The sequence below is a fragment of the Phoxinus phoxinus genome (assembly GCF_949152265.1).
Source record: "Phoxinus phoxinus genome assembly, chromosome: 19".
Classification (NCBI taxonomy): Eukaryota; Metazoa; Chordata; class Actinopteri; order Cypriniformes; family Leuciscidae; genus Phoxinus; species Phoxinus phoxinus.
The window spans coordinates 21,297,767-21,310,685 of record NC_136894.1 but is presented as its reverse complement, the minus strand read 5'-3'; the positions used below and the strand labels follow the sequence as shown (position 1 = coordinate 21,310,685).

The following is a 12,919-nucleotide window of genomic DNA, read 5'->3' as shown; positions in this document are numbered from 1 at the left end:
AATGTCTTTAATTAACCAATGGCTAGTAAATTGTACAATCACAGTTGCCTGTAATTGAGTTAGAGGCAAAAAATAAATTTAGCGCAGATTTAATTCTATTTCCTGCTGAGCTTTACGCACCATCGCTTGGCTGAGAGCGCCCTCTGTCACTTTCTCTCTCTCTCTCACACACACACACACACTGCATTATATCTTAGTGACAACAGCCTAATATTCCTAACATTTTAATGCATATAATGCATAAAATCACTCAATGCTCTTGACAGAATAACTTAAACAAGGATTCATCTATATTTCATTTATGCAGTGACGAAATCTACCTGAATTAGTTATTTATTTTCATCTTTGTTCTGTTGTGTTTATTTATGCTATTTTGATTTTATCTTATTTTATTAGGCTGTTTACTTTAATAGTTTTTGAAATTTGTATTTTATATTTATATTTAATATTACTTTTATGTAGAATTGTTTCATTTGCATTGTTCTTGCATTTCATGTAAAAAGTCTGGCGAGTAAGATAAAAAAACAAATGTACTAGCCAATGGCGACTCGAGCTTCAGTGTGTCCGTAGAGGGTTGCCACCCCCCAGCTTGTGAACCCCCATAACAGAGTGTGACCTCTATACAATTGTTTTTAAAAATCATTTCAAAAGATGGAAAATGAATCTAAATGTGTTGGTCAGAAAATGTCGGAGCCCTGGCATTTAGTGGCATTTAGAGCCTTGACATCCAAAGATACATAAAATATCAAGGTTAAACTTCTACAACGTCTTCTCGTCTATGTTTACACAAATTCTGGAATTTAAAGGTGTGTTGGTTAAGTTCTGTAACACTCGTGGCATTGCAGTCTGTATGTTTGAGCTGCCCAACCAGGTCGACCGTAACAACATTGGCTCAAACAATGATGAGTAATTGATGTATGACCTTTTGCAACTCTAATTGGTGCCTCTAGTGATTAATTTCAGGTGCAGCTATAAAATATATGTCCAGATGTCACAAATTAAATCGTATGAATTCCTTCATAGACTCAGGTGTCAGAGAAGGACAGAGAGGTGTCCGCTCTGAGGGAAAGCCTTGTGGTGGTGACTAGGGAGAAGGAGAGACTGGAAAAGGTAAGCATTTATAGTATAAACCTGTTCTTGTCATTTTTGTTCTAATGAACAGTTTGTCGCTATATATACTTGTGTCTTTTGTTCTTTATTTGCTATTCAAAAATCCAGAAAGCTGTATTTTCCAAAGCTGGTATTATTAGCTCTATCGGCTAAATGTTAACGAGTATGTTTAAATATTAAATACCTTAATTTGATTCTCAGCAGGTAAGACACTGAAATCAGACTGAGTGTGAATGTTTGAACCCCAAGAGTCACAGCTAAATGCCACATTCGGTTCCCTGATTACCCATCAGCACTTGTGTTAAATGTTAAATGTGCGAATAATTCTTCTAATCATGGCTTACGGATATGGGGTCAAAGATGAGGGGAAGAAAGAACAAGAAAAAGAGTTAAAAAAGGAAATTGAGTTATATTCTGCACAAGTAGTATTTAAAGACCAGACTGGTAAAATTGAATATGTATTACATTAGTACTCAAAATTTCAGTTTCTTGGTTGGAATTTATTGGCCTAAGGCAGTTTTATTCAGGTTCTTGTAGTGTTTAAATAGCCTGTGTTTCATTTGTAACATCCATAATGAGATTATTGCAGTTTTGTTTTTTTTAACATTTTCAGCAAGCCTTTTGCAATTTCAGTCATTTCTTAGTGGTTACAAATTTGTATTAGCGCGTTTTTCTGATGTTAGCAATACATAAATGTGTTCCCTGTCGTGTATGTTGAGAACTCACTTTGTGATCATATGAAATGCATTCTACAAATCATTTTGCTGACTCTTTGTTTCTCTTACAGGAGTTGCGGCAGTGTGTGAACAGAGGAGAGACCGCAGGGAGTCGGAATTCAAAGGTCAGAGAGCCAGTGGTGCTGCGTTACCCACTGCCGTATCCACAAGACCCGCCTCCTCTTCCACTGGTACCCCAACAGCCTGCTGAACTGCAGTACGGGAACCCCTATTCCGAGCAAGAGACCCGGGGTGGGTGCGCACTTCAGTCTGCTATTATTCTGATTTATTTTACAAACTCATTTACAGAAAAGTTTGGACATTTTGTAAAATGCGATAAAACCCACAATCTGTGGTTTTGGTAATTCTGTTAAACGGTTTTTTTTTTCTTTTCTTTTTTTTTACTGACAAGAGTACAAAGAAAAGTTTTCCAATGTTTTCACTGACCAACATAATTGTATTTTGTAAATATAAACAAATTTAGATTTTGATGGCTAAAACACACTACAAAAAAGTTGTGACAGAGAAAAAAGTGTAAAAAAGTGAAAAGACTATAGAATATCAAAGTTAAACTCTTTTTAAAACAGTCCAGAATGAGCAGATGAATTGGTGAGGGTATTGTGATTGACTGTAAAAGAGCATCTCAGTCTTTGCAAGCAAAGATGGGTTATGGCTCATCACTTTGTGCCAAATATCATGAGAGAATTGTCAAACAATTCAAAAATCACATTTCTCAATGCAAGATTGCAAAGAATGTGTCTTTCACCATTGACTTTCATCAGCGACAGGTGCGAAAGCAAACATCTGTCATGGTGTGAGGTGCATCAGTGCAAACGGCATGAGTGACTTTCATGTGTGTGAAGGTACTGTATGTACATTGACGTGGTGTAGGCGTATATTGGGATTGTACAGAGACATCTGGCCATCAAGATGACATCTTTCCTGGGAAGCAATTCAATGCCAGGTCTCATTCAGCATGTTCTACAACAGTGGTTTTGTAGACACTTTACACCAGAGTGGATGTGCTTGACTGCAGTCCAGATCGGTCTCTTGTTGAAAATGTATGGCCTATCATTAAAAGCAGAATCAGACAACAGCGACCATAAAACAATGTTTTATATTAGGTGAGATTAGACAAAAATTCCACTTGCAAAACTGCAAGTTAGTATCCTTAATTCCCAAATGATTAAAACATGTATTTAAAAGGAAAGGTGATGTGACTGTGGTAAACATGCCCCTGTCCCAACTTTTTTTGGAGTGTGTAGCTGCCATCAAAAATCAAAGTTTGTTTATATTTACAAAATACAATTAAGTTGGTCAGTGAAAACATTAAAAATATTTACTTTGTACTTTTTTCAAATAAAAAAAAGGTTCAAGAGAATTAACAAATCAAAGATTCTTGATTGTATTGCATTTTACAAAATGTCCCAACTTTTATGGAAATGGGGTTGTAAATAAATAATAAAAAAAAAAAATTATTTACACTACATTAGTTAGTGAACTATATTAGTTAACATGAACTAACAATGAACAACCTACAGCATTTATTAATCTTAGCTAATGTTAATCTCAACTTTAACTAATACATTTTTTTAAATCAAAAGTTGCATCTGTTAACATTAGTTACTGAAACAAACAAGAACAAGAACATTTTTATTATCTAACCTTCAGTGCCAGTCCTATGCTGTAAACTATGCAGAGAACCCTCTCATTTGGTACATTACTATAATTAACTGTACATACTGAGTAACTGGAAGTTACATGAGACATGATACATTTCGGTAAGTTGTACTGCAACTTTCAACACACCTTTTGATATTCATGCATGTTTTTTCATGCTATAAGTTGTATTAAAGTGGTAGAAAAGACTTGTGCTCCATGCTGCCGCTTGAACTGAGGCGCTACAGCAATCTGTCACGTCACTTTTAAGGGCGTCAAGACACCATTTATTGGTTGAATCTCCTGATAAAATGGACAGAATGTGAAATCTGAGACTTGGTTCTTATCAGAACCAAGCACAACGCTCTTGGAGATTATTGGATGGGAGGCGCGTTAATGCGTTGTTGTTGTGTTAACTTTGACAGCCCTGAATTCAACATGAGACATTTTCTTCACACACAGTATAAGTTGCAGTCTGACATGTTGTTGTTTTCCGCCCCCTTTTGATTGACAGAACATAGTCGGCCCCGATAATTGGCTGTTTAAAAATAATAATTCCACAATAGTGAAAATAATTACTTTTATCGGACAATATCGATTATCCCTAATAATCCCTAATTAATCATACACTAGCGTTCACAAGTTTGGGGTCAGTATGTTTTTTTTTTTAATGTTTTTGAATACACCAAGGCTGCAATTTATTTGAAAGATGAATTTTCAGCAGCCATTATTCCAGTGTTCAGTGTCACATGATCCTTCAGAAATCCTTCTAATATGCTTATTTGCTGCATTTGATAAGAAGTTTACCACTGGTGACGTGCCTAAATTGGACCAGTGGGTGTTTTTTAGAAAGGATTATTTGATTAATAAGAAAGTATAAGAAAGAACACTATATGTGACTCTGGACCACAAAACCAGTCACAAGTCGCACGGGTATATTTGTGGCAATAGCCAACAATACATTGTATGGGTCAAAATTATCGATTTTTCTTTTATGCCAAAAATCATTAGGATATCAAGTAAAGATCCTGTTCCATGAAGATATTTTGTAAATTTCCTACCGTAAATATATAAAATATTTATTTTTTGTGAGTGGATGCAGCAAAAGCGTGAACATAAATGGACAACTTTAAAGGCGATTTTTCGCAATGTTTAGATTTTTTTGCACCCTCAGATTCCAGATTTTCAAATAGTTGTATCTCGGGCAAAATATTGTCCTATCCTAGCAAACCATACATCAATGTTGTTGTTTTTTATAGCTTATTTATTAAACTTTCAGATTATGTATACATCTCAATTTTAAAAAAAAAAAGTACCCTTGTGACTGGTTTTGTGGTCCAGGGTCACATATATTTGAAATAGAAATATTTTGTAACATGATAAATGTCTTTACTGCCACTTTTCATCAATTTAATTGAATAAAAAGTATTGATGTTAAAAAAAATGTATCCCAATAATTTGAACGGTGGTCAATATAAAAATAAATGGTGTATAAAAGAGTGTAGTATAATTGTTTTTGACCAGAAAGTTTCAGTGGTATCAGTATCTAACTACTAATGTAATGTAATGTAATGTAATGTAATGTAATGTAATGTAATGTAATGTGACAACCCTGTTCAAAACTAGCTGAATTCTTGTTCCTCAGATGGAGCAGATGGGGCATTATCCCCAGAAGAAACCTGTCGCCCCCCTCCCTTGGCTCCACCACCTTGGGGCGGTCGCGTGGTCTGCAGTCAGCCATCACGCAGTCTCAGCCCCCCTGATGGCCTGGAGAATCCCCCTGAAGAGCGGCCTAATGTAAGGACAGTTGACATATTTAGAAAGCACCACTACAGATGTACAATTGACATGATCTGATTTAATGTAACTTCAGACTGCTATAAGTAGAGCTTGATGGGTAGAGCGTGTTTTAATCTGGACAGCATTATTTTTAAAGCTGTTGTTGATCTGCAGTACATTGTTAAAACACATCCTGTCAGATGTTAGAATGACATTTAGCAGATGTTTTTGCGATGTTAAAAAACTTAAGATCAGTGATTTCTTTCTTTTTTTGTTACAGCCCCATTGATAACACTCAAGTTTTTTTTTACTAAAGCCCCATTCACACAGCACTTTGAACCCGGCAAATTGCCGGCAAATTGCCGGAACGCCTTCTGTGTGAACGCAAACACGACCCGGGTTTAATGCCGGGATCGATGCCGGGTTGGGGACCTAGTAACATTGCCGTGTTCAGACCCGGAACGCGCGCTGTGTGAACAAAAGCCAGGACAAATGCCGTAAGGGGTGTGTCGTAGTGATGATGCACGAGCCTTCGCAATGACGTAGTTATCGTGTTACTCTGTTAGAAGAAGGTTTGTGTTCGTCATCGATACAAGAAAGAACGAAAAGATGTCTGCAAACTGGACTGAAGCAGAGACCCGAGAGCTCCTTGCAATCCGCGCCGAAGCTGAGATCGTTCGCCACCTTATACGTCACATCATAACGTCACGCGTCTATCCGGGACATACCCGGGTTGTGTGTGAACGCGCTCTCTGATTCCGGCAAATCACTGGCAGTGTGAATGAACCATTTTCAAACGAACCCGGGTCAAATCCCGGGTCACTTTATCCGTGTATTTTCCGGAATCTCTGTGTGAAAGGGGCTTAATATTGTACTGCAAGAATTCTCAAACTTTTTTGTCTGTTGTTTTTACCATTTGACATAAATTACTTTAAATTTATATTTCAATAATTTAACAATACCTTTGCATGTTCGTGGTTTTCTGACGTTGGTCAATGGCCATATGACATTTAGTGTTTCATCTTTTTTTACTGTTTTATTTGTATTTTAATTTGGTAATTTAGTAAAAAAAATATTTAAAAATTTAAACTATCATTTTTTAAAACTATTTACATTATTATTCTTTTTTTAACAATAAATTTTAATCAGACGTTTTTTCACAGTAGGATCCAAAATTTATTCTGGTTCCTTCGAGATTCTTTCTATGGGGTTTTATAATAGGGTTTTTCAATTTATGAGTAAAATGAAGCCTGTGGTAAACATAACTTTGACATTTTGCATGTACTCTGCACATACTCACACCACATGCTGACCTTATCTAGTTACTTATTAGAAACTACTTCAAAGCGTTATAACAAAACGTTAAAAGTACAGTCAAGGCATGTGTATCACAGGCTACATTTACATATAAATTTACATATAAATTGAAAACCCCCATTATAAAACCCCATAGACAAATCTATAAGGAACCAGCGGTGAATTAAACTTCCGGATTCTGTCGTCACACCTGCACCACTCCATATATATATATATATATATATATATATATTAGTGCTGGGCAAAGATAAATCGCGATTAATCACATCCAAAATAAAAGTTTGTGTTTACATAATATATGTGTGTGTACAGTGTATATTTATTTCTTATATATAAATACATAGACATGCATGTATATATTTAAGAAATATTTGCATGTTTGTATATACACTGTATATATATTTATACATACATTATATTATATATAAATATACATATTTTATATATATATATATAACACATTTTTCTTAAATATATTCATGCATGTCTTAAATAATATATAATAAATAATTATACACAGTACAAAAACTTTTATTTTGGATGTGATTAATCTTTGCCCAGCACTAATATATGTAAGGAATAATTGACGCCAGGCCGTTGAATTATTAGAAAAATAATGCACACCCGAGGTGGTAATGCGGTCACGACGCGAAGCGGAGTGGCCGTTACACCTCGGGTGTGCATTATTTTTATAATAATTCAACGGCCTGAAGTCAATTATTCCTCTTATACTACAGTTACCACACCTCGAAATATTGTTCAGATGATGAATTTCAAGACGTTTGTAAAGTTTTTGTCATTAAAACGCTCTTGTATGTAGGACTAATTCCTTGCGCATCTAAACCCATGCTCCGTTGCTAATTCCAAAACGTCATTTTAAAGTTAGTAACGGAGGTTTGAGCCGCTGATAGCAGACTAATGCTGGACACACACTTAACGACTAGAAACATTCTCTGACTGTGAATGCAGCAGATTTTAAACACCGCTGTGAACACAGACTGAACGCACTGAAAACGCGTGCATGATCAGTCATATCAAATTATAACCGGCCTTACAGTAAGTGTGTCCCCGGCTTTATGCAGTTATTAATGCAGTTATGAGAGAGAGAGGGAGAGAGAGAGAGAGAAGCATGTGCGTCAATATTATTATTTATTTATTCAATTCGTTTTAATTAATTCGTTCATTCTTTTTTTCTATTAGTGACAGTAGACTAAATGAAACACAAAGCCCTTTTAACAAGTATAGGCCTATCAATAATTATTTATTTGTTATATTATTTGCAATAATTACGAAAACCTGTGCAGCAGGACTATCAATTTATTTAAATATTCAGTTTAATTTTCTATTGATTATATATGACTATACTTTATTTATTAAAATTAAACTGCATGTTTCCATTGATTGTGAAGTTAGACATTGAAAATTGCAGATCAAGCGCATGGGGCTGCATGGTTTTTCTTGTTATGAATTGTATCCTATTTTCCGTTATTACAGTTGACTACGCGAAGTGATATGAAACTGTAATGCGGTTAAGACCTGCCGGAACTACTTTAGCCATGCGGTTCCCTGAAAATAATTGCACACCTCAGAACGTTCGTCAACCAATCAGATTCAAGCATTCAACGGCCCTGTAGTATATATTTTACAACCAGTTGGAACACACACTTTGAGAGAAATGTGTTGTAACAGTTGATAAAGATTGTTTGCCGATGTAAAGAACTACAGATGCATCTTAAAAATAAATATAGATTTTTAGACTGTAGCATCGATACATTGTATCATTAGTCATTTAATCAACGTATCTATCCGTACCGATGTTGAAGCTTTATGTAAGCTTCAGAGAGAATAACTGGGTGATATTGTGTCAGTCTTTAAATTGATATGTGGCAATTCTTTTTGTCACTCTTCAGCAACCTTCTCTACTTCTTCCTTTCTTTCTGTTTTCAACCCTTCCTCTTGACTTGCACCTTGTCTTCCTTTGATTCAAACTCTTTTGCTTTCTTTTTTCTTTTTCCGTCTTCTCTTCCTCACTGCCCTCTGCATTCCCCGTACCCTCAGACCTCAGTTCATAGGTGAAAACAGAGGTGGTTCATTTGCATGAAACGGCAATTAAGGCTTTTCTCTTTTGAGCTCGTTAGTGGATTAGAGTGACGAGGGTAGAGTCTCGTTAGAGAGAGATGTTGACGAGGGCTATGCTAATTGGCTGGGGGTGCCGGCCTGTGATATTTGAGGGTGCAGATCGGCACTGACCCCTTTCTCCTCCTTTCTCGTTTGCTGCGTTAAAAGCCCATTAACCTTTGCAGGAAGCCGGCTGTGTGCAGACAGGCGTGGCTTTTCGTCGAAAGTGTGGGTGTGTGTGTGTGTCTGTGAGAGATCATAGCTGTTATGTCTTAATAGAGAGGCGACAGCTAGCTAAATGTGTCCGCTGAAGAACAAAGTATTGTTATGTCTCAGTCAAGAAGAAATGATTTGATTTTGGTTTTATGTCTTTCTTAGGGAGGTGATGGTGAGGCCCCTGCAGTCTGTGAGCATCAGAGCCTGGAATCTAATGAGAGCCACACAAGCTTCTGCTTTGACACCAGGTAAATGTTTAGAATTACATGTTACCATACTACTCATACTATGTTTGCAGTATGCATACTGTATGCATAGAATACCTAGCATGTTACCAACTACTCATACTATGTTTGCAGAATGCATACTGTATGACGTTCGTATGCATAGAATACCTCGAAGTACTATATTTGCCGAAATCTGTGGTATACAACAAAGCACACCATATGAACTACTGTATCCCACAATGCAATGCTATGGACTTGACTGTCCATTTCCAAAGTGACAAATGACTAGTATTAACAGTTTTTATTTTATTTTATTTTGTGTACTGAAATTAAACTGAAAGTGTGCTTTAAAATGAGAGCAGAAAGCTTTAGGTCAGGGCTGGGCAACTCTGGACCTCGAGAACCGCTTTCCTGCATAGTTTAGCTGGATAGTTCACCCAAAAATAAAAATTCTGTCATTTACTCACCCTCATGTCGTTCCAAACCCATGCGACTTTTGTTTATCTTCGGAACACAAATTAAGATATTTTTAATGAAATCTGAGAGATGTCTGTCCCTTTATTGACAGTCTCTATGTAACTAGCATTTTAATGCTTCAAAAAGTTCATTAGGAGTTTGTAAAACAAATCCATATGAATTGAGCGGTTTAGTCCCAATTTTCTTAAGAGACACGATCGCTTTATATAATGAACAGATTTAATTTAGACATTTATTCACATGTTTTATTCGATTAATCATCGCAAACATCAGTTATGGTAAACGGAAGCATTTGAGCTTTCGCAAAAACAAATGAGTTGTTTTTTCTCGCACGTCAAGCAAGTTCGGTTGAGCTTTTTTTTGTTCATCGATCAATGTTTATATGTGAATAAAAGCCTAAATTCAATCTGTTCATCATAAAAAACGATTGTGTCTCTTCAGAAATTTTTAACTAAACTGCTCAATTCATATGGATTTGTTTTACAATCTCTTTATGAACTTTTTGAAGCGTCAAAGTGGTAGTTGCGTAGACTGTCAATGAACGGACACAAATGTCTTTCCTGTAAAGTATCTTCATTTGTGTTTCGAAGATTAATGAAAGTCTTACAGGTTTGGAAAGACATGAGGGCGAGTAATTACTGATTTGTTTATTTATTTTTTGGGTGAACTAACCCTTTAATTTGCTGGTTCAGGTGTGTTTGAGTAGTATTGGAGCTAAACTCTGCAGGAAAGAAAAACCTGCTTTAGGTAATGAAAATTGTTTTAAAACAGACTTCCTTTTAGGACTAATGATGTGTTGATGTTATTATTATTTTTGACATCTTTTACATTTTATTTTATACAAATTTCTAGTTATTTTTGACTCGTTATTGGATCGGACCAAACTCTTTGGAAAACATGCAAAAAAAAAATGTTTTACCCGAAATCTAATAATGTTAGATGCCCAATTCTAAGGTAAAAACTGTCAGAGACCGGTCATTTGCTGAATAAACATGCAGGTTGAGGTCATGTGACAATGAAGCATACAATTTTTACAGATGAATAGTTTGTAGTATCTACAATATAATATTTAAAGGAGTTACAGTTTATTCTTTGTAGTGTGCAGCAGTTTTTGTGGAAATCAATGAAAATGAGAAATGTTGCCTTGGCAACTACACTGTAGCTGAATAAAAAGTTTTTATTAAATTTTATTTCAGTTAATGTTTAGTTTATTTCAAGTAATGAACATGCTTTTCATTATTTTAATGTAATGCATTAACTAATTAGCTTAGTTTGTAAATCGAAACCGCCCTGGAATTGATGTGTATTGATAATAATAAAAATAATAAAAAAAAGTAAAGACATTTTATACACAAAATGGGGATAAAATGCTTGAGTACCACTTGCTGAATAAATAGTCAACATAGTGAGATGTGACAGTTTAGCATACTACTGTTTTAACTAGTTCTGTCAAATCGATTAATTGCGATTAATCGCATCGAACATAAATGTAAATTTGTAAATATATATGTGTGTGTGTGTGTATATATATATATATATAATGTAGGCCTATATGTATATAGTGAACGTGTGTGTGTATATATATATATATATATATATATACATTTACAAACTTTTATGTTAGATAAGATTAATCGCGATTAATCAATTTGACAGCACTAGATGAAAATGTTTACTCCGACATAGTTTCTACTGTAAACTTGCAGTATGCAGTAAACAGTACTGTGTAGTATGCAGTAAGCGATAAGCAATCATTCATTCCAAACACTTCTCACCTTAGTAGGTATTATTTAAAACGCCTTCTCTCTGTCATCCTCACTCAGACCTGACGTTCATAAGCGGTGTCCCCTTTGTGAGGTGATCTTCCCACCACACTTTGAGCAAAGCAGTTTCGAACGACACGTCGAGTCTCACTGGAGGGTGTGTCCCGTCTGCAGCGAGCAGTTTCCTCTAGACTGCCAACAGCATCTCTACGAAAAGCATGTGCACACACACTTTGATGCCAATGTTCTCAACTTCGACAACTTGGATTAGAGATGAAAAAATAGATATTTGCTTTTAGTTCAATATAAAACGCCTCTCAGGTGAATCAGGGGCTTCAGTGTTTTGTTCGAAACACGCTGATGTTGTCACTTTGTTGTAACTGCTGAACAACTCATGTCAGGAGGACTCGCCATCAGAATATTTGATTTGCACATAAACAAGCATTAATTTAGATATTTAAACTTCTAAGGGACAGAATACTACATTAATGGTCTTCAGGTGTAATAGGTGTGAAAACATTTTTAAAGCACTTTTTTTGTAAATTTTGTGTACTACTGTAAAATGAGAGCAGAAAGCTTTAGGATATTGTTTATGAAAATGAAGTATTTATTTTAAAGGACCAATGATGTAATGATGTAAGTTTATTCGGCCCAAAAAAAAAGAGATGGCAATAATTAATAAACCTAATCACTAAAAATGACTCTAAAACTGTTACCTCAGAGGCATTGAAGCCTTTCTGTGAAGTAAGTCTTACTAATACACTAATTTAAAGGCACAGATCACCTACAAATGAAAATTGTCATTTGATCATCCTCATGTCGTTCTAAAACCATGTGAAATTCTTCTGCGAAACAAAATGTTGTGCTTTTTACCACGCACACATAAACTGGACATAAAATATCCTAAAAGTGGTCTAAACATATTAAGGTTGAGCCAAAGAGCTGAATCAGTCAGATTTGTGAATGAATCATTCATTTGTGGCTCAAGGAATTCATTTCATTTATGAAGCTTGAAAGCGCCAGTCTCAATTTATCCTACTGGTACATATTTTCAATAATCCAGTGACCTTTAACATGTCTTATTTTACATGATAATGATCTCAAAATATTAGTTTTTAGATGAACTCTTCCTTGAAGCTCAGCTAAAACAAAAACCCTCAATCCAGAGAACCACTGTGCTAAAATTATAGCTATGAATTCAGCAGCAACTTTTCAGTGCATCATTGGTTCAAACATCTTGCATTAAACAACTTAAACATTTAGATGGAGTTATCCGTTTCAGCATTCTATCCATCGCACATTTTCTGCTTAAAATCCATTTATCCAACACCGCTGATGCTTCACACTGTAAGTATGCCAGGACGTTTAACCTAGGGTTGCTCTGTGTCTGTGTGTATCAAGTGTATGTTTATTAATAAAGAATGCTACAAGCAGCAGTTCGTTAAAATGAACGTTTCTCCTTGCAACTGTAAGACATTACACACCAGTCATCACGTCGACACTGTATGGACAAATAAAACGCAGAAACGGGCACCAT

At 35.5% G+C, this 12,919-nt stretch overlaps 1 protein-coding gene across 2 annotated transcripts in view; it reads left to right on the top strand.

The window, feature by feature from the left end:
• The window catches only part of tax1bp1a (Tax1 (human T-cell leukemia virus type I) binding protein 1a), a 30,581-nt gene extending 17,662 nt beyond the window's left edge, over positions 1 to 12,919 (top strand). For both annotated transcript variants that reach the window (XM_079590042.1, XM_079590043.1), the window contains exons 13-17: positions 1,024 to 1,110; positions 1,898 to 2,078; positions 5,131 to 5,282; positions 9,078 to 9,163; positions 11,443 to 12,919. In XM_079590042.1, the coding sequence (XP_079446168.1) occupies positions 1,024 to 1,110; positions 1,898 to 2,078; positions 5,131 to 5,282; positions 9,078 to 9,163; positions 11,443 to 11,653 (717 nt within the window). In that variant the 3' untranslated portion in view covers positions 11,654 to 12,919. The remainder of the gene's footprint in view (positions 1 to 1,023; positions 1,111 to 1,897; positions 2,079 to 5,130; positions 5,283 to 9,077; positions 9,164 to 11,442) is intronic.